Source organism: Hemiscyllium ocellatum, chromosome 40, assembly GCF_020745735.1.
Source record: "Hemiscyllium ocellatum isolate sHemOce1 chromosome 40, sHemOce1.pat.X.cur, whole genome shotgun sequence".
Classification (NCBI taxonomy): Eukaryota; Metazoa; Chordata; class Chondrichthyes; order Orectolobiformes; family Hemiscylliidae; genus Hemiscyllium; species Hemiscyllium ocellatum.
Window position 1 is genome coordinate 13,897,706 of NC_083440.1, and position 19,634 is coordinate 13,917,339.

A 19,634-nucleotide genomic window follows, 5' to 3' on the forward strand; every position below is an offset into this window, starting at 1 on the left:
TTAGAGGAAGGTAGGCTAAATGCTGGCAAATGGGACCAGTTTAGTTTAGGAAACATGGTCGCTATCGACGAGTTGGACCGAATGTCTGTTTCCATGCTGTGTGACTCTTACGGCTCTAACATCTCTTCTGGGTATTCAGTCACTAAATCTTAGCCTCTACCCCCTTGTGGTCGAATCCCCAGCCAGTGGGAATGGCTTATTTTAATCAACTCTTCCTTTTCCTGTCACTATCTTAACTTGCATCTTAACTTTTTAAATTCTAGAGTAAACAGGCCTTTTTTTGTATAATCTCTCCACATAAATTAAACACTGAAGTTTATGTGAATCTGTGTTGTACTCCCTCCAAGATTAATATCACCTTCCTAAGATGTGTTTTTGTACTCAATACTCCAAGTAGCATCTAACCTGGATTTTGTATAGCTGCAGCATAACTTCTGCATCCTTGTACTCTACTCCTCTTGATGTAAAGGCCAGATTCCATTAGCTTTCTTGATTATTTTCTGCATCTTCCTACTATCTTCGTGCCATTTAGACAATGCCCTGATCTATGCTTTTTTCCATCCAAATGGATAATCTCACACTTGCTGACTTTGAAGTCCATCTGCCACAGTTTTGCCCATTCACCTAATCTGAGATGCTAAAACATCGTAATATTATGTTGTCATCTGCCGCCCAATTTTGTGTCATCAGCAAATTTGGATATAAAGAAGAACCTCGATTATTCAAGTATCAATTATCCAAATATCGGATTATCCAAAAGAGATCACAAGGTCCCAATAGAAACATTACATCAAAGATATGTCCAACATTGATCACATCTTTTGTTTACACTGATTAAAAGTGAACTCGGCTTGCTGAAATGCTTCCGAGAACAGTCCTGGACTGATGGGAGCCCAGGCACCGTCTCCAAATGACTGGCCACCTGCCCTCTCTCTCTCTCCCCCTCCCCCCACACTTTCCCTGGAGCTCTATACAGGGGCGTACCCTAAACCTCCAGATAATCTCTTCAACATTGTCCTGTACAGAGCAAAGGTGGAATCTGCCAAAGGTTGCAGCAAAAGGTTGTGTGTGTGTGTGTGCGCGCGAGCGCGCTATTTGGAGACTCACCAGAAAGAGCAGCAGCAGCAGTCTTGTTGGTGTCCAGTTGGGCTGCCCTGGAGATGAGGTGTGGGCGGACGGGGTGGCGCATGTGGGCGGCTGGGGTTGGGGTGATGGAGGCGGTGTTGGGGGGTGAGGGTGGGGCCATTGTTTGATGGAGTTGGGGGCAAGGTTGAATGGGTTGGGGGTGGGATTGAACGGAGGTGGGATGTGGGCAGTGTTGGACAGGGATTGATGGGTGGGGGGACGGGGTTAGGGCACTGGCAGTGTTGAATGGGGGGCAGGGTGGGGAAGGGTTAGTGTTGGACGGGGCACGGGTGGGGGGTGCAGGGTTGGTGGTGGGGGCGGGGGGGAGTGGGCGGTATTGGAGGGGGTTACCGGGGGGCTCCTGCGCAGTGTGCTGCTGCCTAGTTTCCTGAACAGAAATAGAAAACTCCGAGCCCCAGAGGAAAGGCATTCAATCAAGTAACCAAATAATCGATTGTCCGAATGAAATAGTGCCCGCCCGTATCGTTTGGATATCTTTCTGTGTCATTATCCAAGCCACTCCTAAGTATTGTGAATAATTGAGACCCTAACATGGACCCTTGTGGGACATCACTGGTCATATCCTGCCAATTTGAGTGTCTACTCATTACCCCTATTTCCACTCAATCAATTTCCCAGCCATGTCAATAATTTGCCCTCAGTTCCATTGGCTTTTGTCTTAGTTAACAGTCTTTGATATGAGACTTTCTCAAATATATTCTGTAAGTCTGTTCAAGCAACATCCATAGACGTTTCCCTATTCACTTCCTTAGACACCTCTTCAAAAAATTTAATGAGATTTGTCAGGCATGACCTACCAGTCATGACTCCATGCTGGCTCTCCCTGATTCTAGATTAGAGTGGTACGCATCAATGAAATTAATACATGCCGTGACGTCAAACACTTCTTCCGCCTCCTCTGCCTCCAAGCTTTCTTTTACAATCAGGATTCCCGCCCACCTTCCGAGGACCCGTTCGCCCACCTCCAACACACTCCATCTACCTGGACACCCCGTGCTGGCCTATTACCCGCCCTCGACCTCTTCATTTCCAACTGCAGCTGAGACATTAATCGCCTCAGCCCGTCTACCCCCTCCCCCACTCCAACCTCTCACCCTCACAACGCGCAGCCCTCCACTCCCTCTGCTCCAATCCCGACCTCACCATCAAGCCAGCAGATAAAGGAGGCGCGATGGTAGTCTGGCGCACTGACCTCTTCACTACTGAAGCCAGACGCCAACTCGAAGACACCTCCTCCTACCACCCCCTCAACCATGAACCCACCCCCCCATCACCAAACCATCATCTCACAGACCATACAGAACCACATCATCTCAGGAGATCTCCCACCCACAGCTTCCAACCTCATAGTCTGGGAACCCCGCACTGCCCGGTTCTACCTCCTTCCCAAGATCCACAAGCCTGACCACCCTGGCCAACCCATTGTCTCAGCATGCTCCTGCCCCACTGAACTCAACTCTACCTACCTCGACACTGTCCTATGCCCCCTAGTCCAGGAACTCCCCACATACTTTCAAGGCACCACCCATGCCCTCCACCTTCTCCAAGACTTCCGTTTCCCCGACCCCCAACGCCTCATCTTTACCATGGATATCCAATCCCTCTACACCTCCACCTGCCATGACTAGGACCTACAAGCCTTCTGTTTCTTCCTCTCATGACATCCCCGACAGTACCCTTCCACCAACACTCTCATTCGTTTGACTGAACTGGTCCTCACCCTTAACAATTTCTCCTTCGAGTCCTCCCACTTCCTCCAGACGAAAGGAGTAGCCAAGGGCATCCGAATGGGCACCAGCTATGCCTGTCTCTTCATTGGCTACGTAGAACAGTCCAACTTCTGTAGTTACATTGGCACCACTCCCACCTCTTCCTCCACGACATTGATGACTGCATTGGCACCACCTCGTGCTCCCACGAGGAGATTGAGCAATTCATCAACTTCACCAACACATTCCACCCTGACCTTATATTTACCTGGACCATCTCTGACACCTCCCCCCCCCTTCCTGGACCTCTCCACTCCATTAAGGAAGACCGACTTGACACCAACATTTTTTACAAACCCACCGACTCCCACAGCTACCTGGATTACACCTCTTCCCATCCTACCTCCTGCAAAAATGCCATCCCGTATTCCCAATTCCTCCGCCTCTGCTCTATCTGCTCCCAGGAGGACCAGTTCCACCACAGAACACACCAGATGGCCTCCTCCTTTAGAGATCGCAATTTTCCTTCCTACGTGGTTAAAGATGCCCTCCAATGCATCTCGTTCACGTCCCGCACCCCACCCCTCCAACTGTAACAAGGACAGAACCCCCCTGGTGCTCACCTTCCACCCTACAAACCTTCGCATAAAACAAATCATCCCGCCGACATTTCCGCCACCTCCAAAGAAACCCCACCACCAGGGATATATTTCCCTCCCCACCCCTTTCTGCCTTCCGCAAAGACCATTCCCTTCGTGACCACCTGGTCAGATGCACGCCCCCCAACAACCCACCCTCCCATCCTGACACCTTCCCCTGCCACCGCAGGAATTGCAAAACCTGCGCCCACACCTCCTCCCTCACCTCCATCCAAGGCCCTGAAGGAGCCTTCCGCATCCATCAAAGTTTTACCTGTACATCCACCAATATCATTTATTGTATCTGTTCCTCCCGATGCGGTCTCCTCTACATTGGGGAGACTGGGCGCTTCCTAGCAGAGGGCTTTAGGGAACATCTCCGAGATACCCGCACCAATCAACCACACTGCCCCGTGGCCCAACATTATAACTCCCCCTCCCACTCTGCCGAGGACATGGAGGTCCTGGGCCTCCTTCACCGCCGCTCCCTCACCACCTGACGCTTCATCTTCCACCTCGGAACACTTTAACCCCAGGGCATCAATGTGGACTTCACCAGTTTCCTCATTTCCCCTTCCCCTACCTCACCCCAGTTCCAAACTACCAGCTCAGCACTGTCCCCGTGACTTGTCCTACCTGCCAACTTCCTTTCCACCTACCCAATCCACCCTCCTCTCTGACCTATCACCTTCATCCTTGCCCCCATTCACCCGTTATACTCTTTGCAACCCTTCCCCACCCTCCTCTCTGACCTATCACCTCCATCCCCACCCCCATTCACCTATTGTACTCTATGCTACTTTCTCCCCACCCCCACCCTCCTCTCATTTATCTCTCCACCCTGCATGCACTCTAATTAAGGGCTTTTGCCCGAAACGTCGATTTTCCTGCTCCTCGGATGCTGCCTGAACTGCTGTGCTTTTCCAGCACCACTCTAATCTAGAATCTGGTTTCCAGCATCTGTTGCAGTCCTTGTTTTTACCTGGCTCTCCCTGATGAAGTGAACATTTTTGAGCTGTTCTGTTACCCCATCCTTGATCATAAATTTCAATAATTTCCCCACCAAGGATGTTAGGCCAACTGGTCTATAATTCCCTAAATTTCCTCTTTGATCACATTGCGTGACAGTAGCAATTTTCCCATCCAGATAGATGCCTCTGATATCCAAGAAATTCTAAAAGGTTATAGTTAGGGTGTGTATGATGTCGACCCCTCCTCCCTCCCACACCTTCAACCACCCATGGAATTTATTGCCCTTTAGTTCCATTAATTTCCCTGATCCAATATTAATTTCCTCAGGATTCTAGCAAGCTGAACTCCTTTTCTGCTGTAACTCCTGAGGCAAAGTAATTATTCAACTTGGCTGCTATTTCCCCATAGACATGGACAATATCCCCACTTTCAGTCTTTACTGGGCCAACATTGCTCCTGACCCACTTTCTCCTAAAATATTTGTTCTTATTGATTTGGTGTCCCTTGTGAGTTTCCTTTAATAATTCTTTTCGGATTAAGATAAGGAGGAATTTCTTCAAGCACATCCTGTGGAATTCACTGCCACAGGAAGTGGTTGAGGCCAATACATTGTGTTTTCAAGAAAAGGTAGGTATAGTTTTTGTGGCTAAAGTGGTCTGAGGGCAGTATTAGGGTACTGAGCTCAATGGAGAAAGTGAGGTCTGCAGATGCTGGAGTATCAGAGCTGAAAATGTGTTGCTGGAAAAGCGCAGCAGGTCAGGCAGCATCCAAGGAACAGGAAATTTGACGTTTCGGGCATCAGTTTCCTGATGAAGGGCTTATGCCTGAAACGTCGAATTTCCTGTTCCTTGGATGCTGCCTGACCTGCTGCACTTTTCCAGCAATACATTTTCAGCTACTGAGCTCAATGATCAGCTGCGATCATATTGAATGGCGGATGAATGGCCTACTCCTGCTCCTATCTTCCATGTCTATCTCTTTTAGTAGTTATAGATCAGAATCCGATTACCTGGATTCAAGAGTCATTGAATCGTACAGATAGGTTAGGTTAGGATTGTTGTCATTAGAAAAAAGGAGATTGGAAAGGGAGCTGATTTAGGTCTACAAAGTCATGAAGGGTATAGACAGCGTAGATAGAGGTAAGCTTTTTCCCAGGGTGAGGGATTCAATAACGAGCGGTCACGCTTTCAAGGTGAGAGATGAAAAGTTTAAGGGAGGATACACATGGCAAGTACTTCACACACATACAGGGTGGTGGGTGTTTGGAACACATTGCTAGCAGAGATGGTAGAGGCAGGCACGGTAGATTTATTTAAGATGCGTCTGGACAGATGCATGAGTAGGTGGGGTTCAAAGGGATGGAGAAGCTTAGGAATTGGACGGCAGGTTTAGACAGTGGATTTGGATCAGCTCAGGCTTGGAGGGCCGAATGGCCTGTTCCTGGGCTGTAAATTTCCATCTTTTTGGTTCTAGATATACAACACAGAAACAGACCCTTGGGTCCAATTCGTCGATGCCTACCAGATATCTTAAATTAATCTAGTCCCGTTTGCCAGTACTTGGACCCATATCCGTCTAATCCCTTCCTATTCATATAGCCATCCAGATACCTTTTAAATGTCATAATTGTACCAGCCTCGACCGATTCCTCTGGCAGCTCATTCCATACACACACCACCCTCTGCCTTAAAAAGTTGCCCCTTAGGTCCCTTTTAAATTTTTCCCCTCTCACCTTAAACCTATGCTGTCTAGTTTGTACTCCACCGCCCCAGGGAAAAGATCTTGTCTCTTTATCATATCCATGTCCCTCGTGATTTTATAAAGCTCTATAAGGTCACTCCTCAGCCTCCAAAGCTCCAGGGAAAACAGTATCAGCCTATTCAGACTCTCCCCATAGCTCAAATCCTCCAACCCTTGTACAGCTCCTCCTTGTAATTTTTTTCTGAACCCTTTCAAGTTTCGCAACATCCTTCCTTTTGGAGAGAGACAAGAATTGCACACAATATACTAAAATGGCCTTACCAATGTCCTGTACAGGCGCAACATGACCTCCCAACCCCTATAGTCAGTGCTCTGACCAATAAAGCAAAGCGCACCAAACACCTTCTTCACTATCCTGTCTACCTGTGACTCCACTTTCAAGGAGCTATGAACCTGCACTCTAAAGTTTCTTTGTTCAGCAATATTCCCTAAGATCTTACTACTAAGTGTATAATCCCTGCCCTGATTTGTCTTTGAAGAATTCCTTCAGCCATTGATGTCCGGGCTGGTAATCCCTATCTAGACTAATAGATGGGCTAAGTTTTTTGCTCTCGGTGATTTCAAGGTTTTCTTTTCTAGTTCTGAGGAGATTTTAACTTTCAGCTTATCTATTATGTCAAGGTCAGCTGGAGCTCCTCGCTCCTCAGGTGGTAAAAGTAGTTTGCTTCACAAGTTCTGTTTGAGTTTGAGTGACAAGACGGTGGCCATTGGAGGATAATGATGGGGGCTGGAGATTTTCATAAGCTATCTTTCTTCACAAAAGAGATTCTGCCACCTAAACAAATCCACTGACCGCATATCAGCAATGGACAGTTGCTTTTAACACCTCTGTAAACACGATGCATTTCGAGATGTCTGATCAGTTAGTGAACCAGGTTCCGAGAATAGGAACCCGCACTTTCTTTGTTCCAATGTTTTCACTGTCTCCACACAATGACAGGTGAGAAATCCCACAAGGGTGCCTCTCTGTGATCCACTGTACAACTTGTGGCCAAACTGATATGTGACAAACATTTTAACCATACTCAACTTTTCTGAACAAAAGGGAGGTTGAGTTTTTTTTTACATGTAATCTGCTTTATGTTCTGTGGACAAGACCCATGAGGACAATGATAGGTTTTGAGGGTTGATCAGGAATTATTATCAGTTGGTCAAAGAGGGTGGTTAGGAAGGAACCTCTGGAATTTATATTTCAATGCCAAAATAGTCAACAGTTAGCAAACATAAAACATAGAACATTACAGCGCAGTACAGGCCCTTCGGCCCTCGATCTTGCGCCGATCAGTCATACCAATCTGAATCCCATCTAACCTACACTATTCTGTGTATGCCCATATGCTTGTCCAGTGATGACTTAAATGTACTTAAAGTTGGCGAATCTACTACCGTTGCAGGCAAAGCATTCCATATATCTATATCTGTCACCCCACAAAGCTATGCCCCCTCATGCTTTCCGTCACCATTCTTGGAAAAAGGCTCTCCCTGTCCACTCTATCTAACCTTCTGATTATCTTATATGTCTCTATTAAATCACCTCTCAACCTTCTTCTCTCTAACGAAAACAGCCTCAAGTCCCTCGTAAGACCTTCCCTCCATACCAGGCAACATCCTAGTAAATCTCCTCTGCACCCTTTCCAAAGTTTCCACATCCTTCTTATAATGCAGTGACCAGAACTGTACACAATACTCCAAGTGCGGCTGCACCGCAGTTTTGTACAGCTGTAGCATTATCTCATGGTTGCGGAACTCGATCCCTCTATTAATAAAAGCTAAAACACTATGCCTTCTTAACAGTCCTGTCAACCTGGGTGGCAACTTTCAGGGATCTGTGAACCTGGACACTTGAGATCTCTCTGCTCATCTACACTACCAAGAATCTTACCATGAACCCAGTACTTTGCATTCTGGTTACTCCGACCAAAGTGAATCACCACACACTTGCCCGCATTAAACTCCATTTACCACCTCTCAGCCCAGCTCTGCAGCTTATCTATGTCTCTCTGTAGCCTACAACATCCTTCGTCATTATCCACAACTCCACCGACCTTAGTGTCATCTGCAAATTTACTAACCCACCCTTCTACGCCCTCATCCAGGTCATTTATAAAAATGACGAACAGCAGTGGACCCAACACTGACCCTTGCGGTATGCAGCTAGTAACTGGACACCAAGATGAACATGTTCCATCAACAACAACCCTCTGTTTTCTTTCAGCAAGCCAATTACTGATCCAAACTGCTATATCTCCCACAATCCCATTCTTCCGCATTTTGTACAATAGCCTACTGTGGGGAATCTTATCAAACGCCTTGCTGAAATCCATATACACCACATCAACCGGTTTACTCTCATCTACCTGTTTGGTCACCTTCTCAAAGAACTCAATAAGGTTTGAGGCACGACCTAGCCTTCACAAAACCGTGCAGACTATCCCTAATCAAATTATTCTTTTCTAGATGATTATAAATCCTATCTCTTATAACCTTTTCCAACACTTTACCAACAACTGAAGTAATGCGCACTGGTCTATAATTACCAGGGTTGTCTCTACTCCCCTTCTTGAATAGGGGAACCACATTTGCTATCCTCCAGTCTTCTGGCACTATTCCTGTAGACAATGATGATTTAAGGATCAATGCCAAAGGCTCGGCAATCTCCTCCCTGGCTTTCCAGAGGATCCTTGGATAAATCCCATCCAGCCCAGGGAACTTATTCTATTTTCACACTCTGCAGGATTTCTAATACCTCTTCCTTGTGAACCTCATTCCCACCTAGTCCAGTAGCTTGTATCTCAGTAATCTCCTTGGTGTAGGAATGAACAGGGGAGGCTGGAACAGGTAAGTCATGTTTGACAAATATGGCCAATTTTGAAGAATAGAGACAGGCAGATCGTACAGATTTGAAGTCTGTGCTGATAATGTGGTTGACACGTACATTCAGTTACTCAATGCAAGAGAAATTATAGCCAAGTAGGTATAAAGTTGAAGATGTGTTTTATTTATGTTTGTGCTCACAGACCCAGATGCCATAATCACTAAGTTCTTGGCAGCGTGTAAGAGCTATCACTTATTCCAGTTGACGAAGTTCTACTGGCACAGACTTGAACAGGCGATTGAAGAAGAGGTGGATGGTGTCAGCTCATTGTTAAAAGATAAGAAGCATTTCAATGAAAAAGAACATTTGGTAAGTGGAGAGCACAGAATGGGTTTCAGTTATATAACTATCACAAAACTGGCAGAACAACAACAAAGGAATGGCTGGGTGAAGAAAAAGACCAAAGTGGTGTGTCCCAACATGCTGACAGTCTCACGTTCTAACAATGTCGGAGTTATTAATGAATCACAGTAATCAGTTCATCCACAATAAACCCGGACCTGAAGTGAGAGCAACACAAATGGTTCAGAGCATTCAGAACCACAGGGTTCTGAAACAAAACCTCAAGATATGGGTGGTCACATATTCACATGAATAGAAGATTAGCAGGTCAACAGCAGCATGCCACAGGGATCAATGTCTGGGGCCTTTATTGTTTGTGACACTTGTAAATGATGTAGATGAGAATGTTGGGGGTATGATAAGTCAGTTTGTGGACCATACAATGATTAGCCAGGTGGGGTGGAGAGTGAGGAGGAAAGGGTTAGGTTACAGGAGGACATAAACAGCTTGATCAGATGAACAGATGAAATGCAACCATGATAAATACGTGTTGGTGCACTTTGGAAGAAGTAACAAGACAGGTGAGTAGATAGGCAGGAGGCTGGAAGAATACAGCAAGCTAGGCAGCATCATGAGGTGGAGAAGTCAATGTTTCAGGTGTAATCCTTCTTCAGGAATGGAGTTGGGGCTAGAGGGAGCTGCAGATAAAGGTGGGGGGTAGGTTTGGGTGTGGAATAGTGAGATAGTCCTATCACTACCTCACCATTTCGCTCCTCTACCCACCCAAAGCCCCACCTTTGTCTGCACCTCACTCTACCCCCACCTCCATTCCTGAAGAAGGGTTATATTTGAAACGTTGAGTTCTCCAACTCCTGATGCTGCCTGGCTTGCTGTGTCTTTCCAGACTCCTGCTTGTCTACCTGGGATTCCAGCATCTGCAGTTTTCCTTTGTCTTTAACTTCGTACTCAATGAATGGCAGGACACTTGGAATCTCAGAGGAACAAAGGGATCTTGGGATGTTTGTACACAGGACATAGGAGGACAAGTTGATAGGGTCGCTGAGAAGGCATATGGGCACACTGGAGATAAAAAGGTCCTTCTCAGGACGGCAGCCGTTGTCAAGTGGTGTTCTGCAAAGCTCAGTGTTGGGGCAACAACCTTTCACAGCTGCAAATGTGTTGCTGGTCAAAGCACAGCAGGCCAGGCAGCATCTCAGGAATAGAGAATTCGACGTTTCGAGCATAAGCCCTTCATCAGGATGCCTGATGAAGGGCTTATGCTCGAAACGTCGAATTCTCTATTCCTGAGATGCTGCCTGGCCTGCTGTGCTTTGACCAGCAACACATTTGCAGCTGTGATCTCCAGCATCTGCAGACCTCATTTTTTACCACAACCTTTCACGTCATACATCAACGATCTGGCTAAGTTTGCAGATGATACAAAGGTGGATAGAGGGACAAGTAGTATTGAAGAGGCAGGGAGGCTGCAGAAGGATTTGGACAGGTTCGGAGAATGGGCCAAGAAGTGACAGGTGGAGTACAACATGGGGAAATGTGAGGTCATGCTCTTTGGTAGGAAGAATTGAGGCAAGGACTATTTTCCAAATGGAAGAAAATTCAAAAGTGTAAAGTGCAAAGAGACTTGGGAATTCTAGTCCAGGATTCTCTCAAGGTAAGCTTGCCGGTTGAGTCAGTAGTTAGGAAGGCAAATGCAATGATGGCATTTATTTTGAAAGGACTTGAATATAAAAGCAGGGATGTATTTCTGAGGCTCCATAAGACTCTGGTCAGACCACATTTAGAGGATTGTGTGCAGTTTTGGGCCCAAGTCTCAGGAAGGATGGGGTGGCCCTGGAGTGTGTTCACGAGATTAGTCCCAGGAATGAAAAGCTCGACATATGAGGAACCTTTGAAGACTCTGGGTCTATACTTCGTGGAGTTTAGAAGGATGAGGGAGAGATCTAATTGAAACATATGGAATACTGAATGGCCTGGACAAAGTAGGTGTTGGGAAGATGTTTCCATGGGAGCAGAGACTGAACGTGAGGGTATAATCTTAGAATAAAGGGGAGATCTTTTAGAACAGAGATAAGGAGAAGCTTCATCAGCCAGAGAGAGGTGCATCTATGGGATTCATTATTTTCAGAAGGCTGTGGAGGCCAGGTCATTGAGTATGTTTAAGACTGAAGTTAGTTCTTGAGTATCAAGGGTTATGGGGAGAAAGTAGGAGAACACGGTTGAGAAATGTTGCAGCTATGATTGAACGATGAAGCAAACTCAATGGGCTGAATGGCCTAATTTCTGCCTCTATGCCTTATGGTCTTCCTTGCCTTTGTCAGTCAAAGCATAAATTACAGGAGCAGGAAGGAGCCGTACAAAACTTTGGTTGGATACAGCTGGAGTACAGTGTAGAAAGGAAGTAATTCCCCTGGATGGGGCGCAGAGAAGATTCACGAGTGTGGGGCTGTCCTGCATTGAAGAGAGGCTGGAAAAGCTCAGGCTTTTTTCCTTTAGAGCAGAGAAAGTTGAGGGGTTACCTGGTCAAGATATGTAACATTATGAGGATAGAAAGCAACTCTTCCCCTTCGTTGAAGGTTCAAGTATAAGGGGACACAGTTTGAAAGTGAAAGGCAAGAGGCGCAGCGGTCACTTAAGGAAAAACTGTTTTATCTGGGAGACAGTGGGGCGTGGAATGCATTGCTTGAATGCTGGTTGAAACAGATAACCTTTAAAAAGTACTTTAACAGCATTTCAAGCTTTCAAAGCTATGGTCTGTGTGTGGCAAAGTGGGATTCGGGTAGGAAGTCGTGTATGTTTTGACAGTACAGACTCTTTGGTCCAAAGGTCCTCTTTTGTACTTTATGACTATGAATGAGAAGGCAGAGAATAGGAATAACAGAGGTGCGGTAGCTAAATTTGCTGATGACATAAAGATAAGTGAATTGTGGAAAGGTCATGAGGAAACTATAAAGAGATATCAATAGATGAAGTGAGCTGGTAAATGTACTATGAGAGAAAGTGTGAAATTGTATTATTTTTGGCAGGAAGAATAAAAAAGTATAAAATCTAAATGGTGAGAGATTGTGGAGCTCTGAGAAGCAGAGAGATTTTGTCGTCCTCGTGCATGAACCACAAAAGGTTTGTTTGCCGAAAAACCCTGCTGAAGCTAAACAGCCAGGCACAGCAAGTAATCAGGAAACCCAATAGAGTTTCTTAGTGAGGAGAATTGAATGTAAGAATAGGTAGGTTATACTTTAGTTGTACATGGCATGTTTAAGACTGCATCTGGAGTACTGTGTGCAGTACAGGCCAACGTAAGGATGTTAACATGTTGGAAGCAGTTCAGTGAAGGTTTGGTACACTAATACTTGGAATGAGTGGATTGCCTTAAGAGGAAGGCTAGGCTTGTATCCACTGGAGTTTAGAAGAGTCCAAAGTGACTGAATTGACACATATAAGATCCTGAGGGGAATTGACCAGATGACTTTTAAAAGCATGTTCCCACTTGTGGAAGAATTGAGAGCTAGGAGTCATCATTTTAAAAAAAAAAGGGGCATCCATTTAAGACAGATTAGGATCTTTTTTTCTCTGAAGGTTGAGTCTTTGGAATTCTTTTCGTCAAAGGGCAGTGGATGCAGAATATTTAAATATTTTGAAGGCAGATGTAGATAGATTCTTGATTACAAAGGGGATTAAAGATTATCAGATATACAGGAATATAGAGTTAGGATTAAAATGAGATCTGTTGTGATCATATTGAATGGGAGAGAGGGCTCGAAGGGCTGAGTGGCTTGTTCATTATTCAGATGTTCATCGGCTCAGATGTGCATCAAGCCAAAAGCTCCCACACAGGCCATGCACATAAGGTACACAAGAACAAAAACGCCTGAAAGAAATTAGCTGCCCTGACCAAAAGGAAGCAAAACTTAGGCCACTGGTGAAGAACTTCATTCAGAATGGTTTGCATTCATCTGTAAACACATGCTGTCAGGGTAATCTGTGGAACACTCACTAAAGATTTATTTGATCATTATCCTTTAGAATTAGCGAAACTTCCCATTTAATCTCCTTACCTCCACTGGAAGTAGTTGACAGTTGTAGTGGTTCTGTTCGCCGAGCTGGAAGTTTTTGTTGCAAACGTTTCGTCCCCTGGCTAGGAGACATCATCAGTGCTCTGGAGCCTCCTGCGAAGCGCTTCTTTGATGTTTCTTCCGGTATTTATAGTGGTCTGTCCTTGCCGCTTCCGGGTGTCAGTTTCAGCTGTCCGCTGTAGTGGTTGGTATATTGGGTCCAGGTTGATGTGTTTGTTGATGGAGTTTGTGGATGAATGCCATGCCTCTAGGAATTCCCTGGCTGTTCTCTGTCTGGCTTGCCCTATGATAGTAGTGTTTTCCCAGTCGAATTCATGTTGCTTGTTGTCTGAGTGTGTGGCTACTAGGGATAGCTGGTCGTGTCGTTTCGTGGCTAGTTGGTGTTCATGTATGCGGATTGTTAGCTGTCTTCCTGTTTGTCCTATATAGTGTTTTGTGCAGATGCCTAAGAGATAGACCACGGAACGAGGACATGCCACAACCAAAAGGACTAGCCACACTACCATACATCAGGAGCGTTTCAGAACTGACAGCCAGACTACTGCGACCCTTAGGACTCATAACGGCACACAAACCAACAGCCACGCTCAGACAACAACTTACTAGAACAAAGGAGCCAATACCCAACATGAGCAAAACTAATGTAGTTTATAAAATACCATGCAAGGACTGCACAAAACACTATATAGGACAAACAGGAAGACAGCTAACAATCCGCATACATGAACACCAACTAGCCACGAAACGACACGACCAGCTATCCCTAGTAGCCACTCACTCAGACAACAAGCAACATGAATTCGACTGGGAAAACACTACTATCATAGGGCAAGCCAGACAGAGAACAGCCAGGGAATTCCTAGAGGCATGGCATTCATCCACAAACTCCATCAACAAACACATCGACCTGGACCCAATATACCAACCACTACAGCGGACAGCTGAAACTGACACCCAGAAGCGGCAAGGACAGACCACTATAAATACCGGAAGAAACATCAAAGAAGCGCTTCGCAGGAGGCTCCAGAGCGCTGATGATGTCTCCTAGCCAGGGGACGAAACGTTTGCAACAAAAACTTCCAGCTCGGCGAACAGAACCACTACTACAAGCACCCGAGCTACAAATCTTCGCACAAACTTTGTAGTTGACAGTTCTCAATCCTCTCTCTATTAGTAACTGCACGCCATGTTGAATCTGTTTAGCATATTTTCATTGAAGTTCCTGCCATCAATATTGTATTCAACACTACAAAACTGATTTTTCTTTATCCCTTGTGTGTCTGCCACCCAATGTGTTCAACTCATACCTAGCAAAGACACTACGAGTTGACTCTTAACAAGAAGAAACAATAATATTTATTTATTTAACACAATGCTTTAACAACAAATACACTCCACAGTTTGTAATGTTAAAACATTGTGTTAAATAAATAAATAAACAATTTCCACTATAGGTCTAATCAACTATCTTGTGCTTTAACTTAACTCTTGGTGTCTTCTCTTTATAGTGGTTGGTCTCAAGTTACCACTACTGAGGGTGGTGTTGTGGCTATTCTTTTACTTAGAAGTCTTTGTGGCCTTTTGCAAGAGTCTACAATGTCCACCGGGTGATCGAGATGTGCTCAATCACCCAGATCGATCAGACCCAACCAGGCGTTGACATGTCGCTGGCAGGCTGGTCCTTGGGCATCTCTTCCTGGAGGTGTTGGGGGCATGTAGGTCAGGTAGCCCTTTTCAAATAAGGGTGTGAGGTGCTCCCTTTATCTGGTGAACTACTCGATGTTTCCGATTGTCCTGGGAATGCCATTCAGGTCAATCCATTCAATTCAAATTCAAGCTGCTGGGTCAGTTGCATACTGTCTGTCTGTAGCTGCAGCCAGTCTAGATTCTGCAGCATGTTTATTCCAGAGGCACAGTCACTTTTGGCCAAGGTCTCTCTCAGTTTCCCAGCATATCTTAAGTATTGTCCCGTTTTCAAAATTCCATTCTTATGAGCAGCCTGTTTGGCCACACCCTGTTCGTGGGATGTGTGTATCACTGACTATGCCAATAATTATTGTCCATCCCTGAGTCATGGGAGGAATGGGGAGTGAGATATCACCTTAAACTACTGCCAGCCTTCGTATATGAGCACCCAAGCTGCTGTTGGGAAAAGAGTCCTATTATTTTACCCACCAACGCCAGGGGCCCGGGTTTGATTCCAGCCTCGGTCTATGTGGAGATTGCACATTCTCCTCACGTCTGCGCATGTTTCCTCCGGGTGCTCTTCCACAGTCCAAAGATGTGCAGGTGCCATAGTGTTCAAGAATGTGTAGGTTAAGGTGCAATAGTCAGGGGTAAATATAGGGTGGGGGGAATGGGTCTGGGTTGGTTACTGTTTGGAGGGTTGATGTGGACTTGTTGGGCCGAAAGGCCTGTTTCCTCATTGTAAGGATTCTACGTTTCTATCCACGTTGAGGGAACAACAGTATAGGTTCCGGGTGGTGTGAACTTTGGAGGGTTCCCATTTATGCATTTGCCGTTGTCCTGCTGACCTGTTAACTGAGACCACATAACCTCTTTGACACAGAAGTTGGAGTCTAATTCCTATAAGTTGAAACTATTGAAGGTTTTTTTTAAAATATTTAATTGTTTATGCTGATGATGTTAGCTGTACCAATACTTCACAAGTCACCAGCTCAGAAGAAATTTTGCCCTTTCACTACCTCAATAAATTCCCTTCCCCAACTCCAGTCTGAAGCTGCACCTAACTTTATTATCTCTGTCTTCTTTGCTGGTGGACTGGGCTTTCAGTTCTTTGTCCTCTGCATCGCAAGTGTTGCTTGTTTCACCCTCCATAACATTATCCAGTGTCTCCTATCTCAGTCTGATGAAACTCTCACCCATGCCTTTGACACATTTAGCAATAATGCTTTAAATAACACTGTGACCGTATTTAAACGTCAGCTCATCCAGAGCTCTTTCGCATGTATTCCACCTGCCTGCTACTCAGTTCGTATTCTTGTGCTTGCTTCAATGCTCCTGCTGCTCAAATGACTTTAATTTAAATTTCCTGCCTCCAGTTTAAGTCCATTCATGATCTCAGTCCAGACTGTTTCTGTAACCCTCCAGGACCTCTTGAAATCTGTGTTCCTTCTGAGTCTGGGTTCTTCCTCACATCTCTGTACCTTCACCTGCTCAGCGGTGACTGGGATTGAATCAGGCTCAGTGTGATAGTGAGACAGAGATGGTCATGCCCTTGAATGAGGAAGGAAGGCAGCAAACCGGGCTCTTATTGCAGAAACTGATCAGTTGACAATTCTGTTCCAAGAGCATTACTTCTCACTTGTCAACCCCATCCAGGCTGTCGGCCAGGGCTTAGTTGAACGCAGTTGGTCCCAGGACACAGTGCTGAGATACTGTTACAGTGATTGGCTGGAGCTGAAATCATTGTCTTCCTAAACAACGAGCATGTGGCTTTGCGCAAGATATTAGGCAAACAAGTGAAGTGTTTTCCAGAAAAAGGTCATTGACCATGATTTTGAATGATGAACAGTTTAGACTGGAGGGGCTGAATGGGCCACTTCTGTTCTTCACTGTTTTGCCTTTAATCAGACTGGATCAGTACATTGCCCAGTAACTATACTGAAAGCAAGTCTGAGATACAGTTAATGGAAAGGCTATCCTCAAGGGCAAAATGGCGTATTTGAGATCCCATCTTTCCAGAAGAGGTTTACAGTGTACTCACATTATTCACCATGGATCAGGATAAGTGACTGCTTTCCAGGCTCAAAGTAACTGGGGAATCCCATTGCTGAGGAGATCCCTTCCTTCTCATACACAATCTTTATCTTTAACTCCACTACTCAATCTGTTAATGATTATTCTTTCCAGGCAATCACTGAGCTCGTGGAGAAGGGAAACCGGGCGGACAGTTCCAAAGTGCTGCTAAATCTGGTGATGGAGAAAGACCCTCAGGCCCAAAGGGTGATGTGGGATTCCTTTGTGAAAAAGCACCATGCCTCGCCAAAGTTGGATGAAATACTGAAAGAAATAGAGGGATATGGTACAGTAGAGTCGCACACTATTTCATTTCAGATTGGAGCACTCTATATTTTGCCACAGTGTTATACAGATCTGAATTAACAAAATCTAAACAATCTGCACAGGTCTTGATCCATTTCATTACATGGATATGATCCGAAAGTTATCTGAAATACCCAGCCATCTGAAAGGTAATTAACAATATGGAAATCTTAAATAATTTTATTTAATTTCTATGCATCAGCGTGTTTGACTTTAGCCATTTGTTTAGAGTTTCAAAATTTGAGAATTGAAGTCCCGAGTTGGGAACTATGATTGCACCTGGTTTGGAAGTTCAGCTATTTTGTGTCTATTCAACTTTTAATTCATGCTGTTTCTCCCCTACGTAGTAAATGTGTGGAAGTTGTATGAGTTTGTCGAACGAACGTGCTGATCACTGTTAGGTATCAGTTTTACATGGAGGATCCTGGTACACTGTGAAACCCAGGCTGGATCCTTATGCACTTAAAAGTATCTCAGGAGTATTTCAGTACTCCTGAGATATAATTCTAACTGCATTTTGAATCTGACGTAAGTGGTTGTTGCCTGCTGATCGAGTGCAGAGATTAAAAACTAAGTGACTTCAGTCCTTGAGTCGATACCATGGACGCAGGCCATTCAGCTCAATTGTTCTGTCTCCACCTTCTCTTCCCTGTATTTCCATAACCCATCTGTTTGTTTAGCCAGCTTTCATCCATATTTTCATCTGAACTAATCCTTTGGTTGTGAGGTCCATATTCTAAACCTCTCTGCAGTAAAGAAGTTTCACCTGAATGACCTTCAGGATTTATTGGTAACCATTTTCATTTCCATATGGAATCCTCCACTCTTCATATACTGTGTCAACCTTCAATCATATTCATAATATGAAATGCTTTTATGAAGTGAACCTCGCCCTTATCTCTTCTGAGGTGGGATGAGTCCTGGCGTATTCAGTCTCCTTTGCTAAACGCAACCTTCCACATATTTTGGATGGTGGTGAATTGTTTTTGTATCTTTCTCTGGTTTATCATATGGAAACGAGAACATCAGGTGTACCCGAGAACTCTGTGAGAAGCTAGAGAAGTGATTGCTGGGCCTCCTGCTGATAGTCACAGGTGAGGTGCCGGAAGGCTGGAGGTGGCAAACGTGGTGCCACTGTTGAAGAAGGGTGGTAAAGACAAGCCAGGGAACTATCGACCAGTGAGCCTGAATTCAGTGGTGGGCAAGTTGTTGAAGGAATCCTTCCTAGACCTTTCCATTTCTATCTCGGGCGACCGACTCAACACAGACATCTACTATAAACCGACTGACTCCCACAGCTACCTGGACGACACCTCCTCCCACCCTGCCCCCTGTAAAAGCTCCATCCCATATTCCCAATTCCTTCGTCTCCGCCGCATCTGCTCCCAGGAGGACCAGTTCCAACACCGCACAGCCCAGATGGCCTCCTTCTTCAAGGACCGCAGATTCCCCCCAGACGTGATCGACGATGCCCTCCACTGCATCTCCTCCACTTTCCGCTCCTCCGCCCTTGAGCCCCGCTCCTCCAACCGCCACCAAGACAGAACCCCACTGGTTCTCACCTACCACCCCACCAACCTCCGTATACAACGTATCATCCGCCGTCATTTCCGCCACCTCCAAACAGACCCCACTACCAGGGATATATTTCCCTCCCCTCCCCTATCAGCGTTCCGCAAAGACTACTCCCTTCGTGACTCCCTCGTCAGGTCCACACCCCCCACCAACCCAACCTCCACTCCCGGCACCTTCCCCTGCAACCGCAGGAAATGTAAGACTTGCGCCCACACCTCCTCCCTCACTTCCCTCCAAGGCCTCAAGGTATCCTTCCATATCCGCCACAAGTTCACCTGTACCTCCACACACATCATCTATTGCATCCGCTGCACCCGATGTGGCCTCCTCTATATTGGGGAGACGGGCCACTTACTTGCAGAACACTTCAGAGAACACCTCTGGGACGCCCGGACCAACCAACCCAACCACCCTGTGGCTCAACACTTTAACTCTCCCTCCCACTCCACCGAGGACATGCGGGTCCTTGGACTCCTCCACCGGCAGAACATAACAACACGACGGCTGGAGGAAGAGCGCC

At 45.8% G+C, this 19,634-nt stretch overlaps 1 protein-coding gene across 2 annotated transcripts in view; it reads left to right on the plus strand.

Annotated features, from left to right (window-relative positions):
• The window catches only part of LOC132834479 (NACHT, LRR and PYD domains-containing protein 12-like), a 65,610-nt gene that overhangs the window by 5,615 nt on the left and 40,361 nt on the right, over positions 1–19,634 (plus strand). For both annotated transcript variants that reach the window (XM_060853388.1, XM_060853389.1), the window contains exons 3-5: positions 9,244–9,410; positions 17,348–17,519; positions 17,623–17,688. In XM_060853388.1, the coding sequence (XP_060709371.1) occupies positions 9,244–9,410; positions 17,348–17,519; positions 17,623–17,688 (405 nt within the window). The remainder of the gene's footprint in view (positions 1–9,243; positions 9,411–17,347; positions 17,520–17,622; positions 17,689–19,634) is intronic.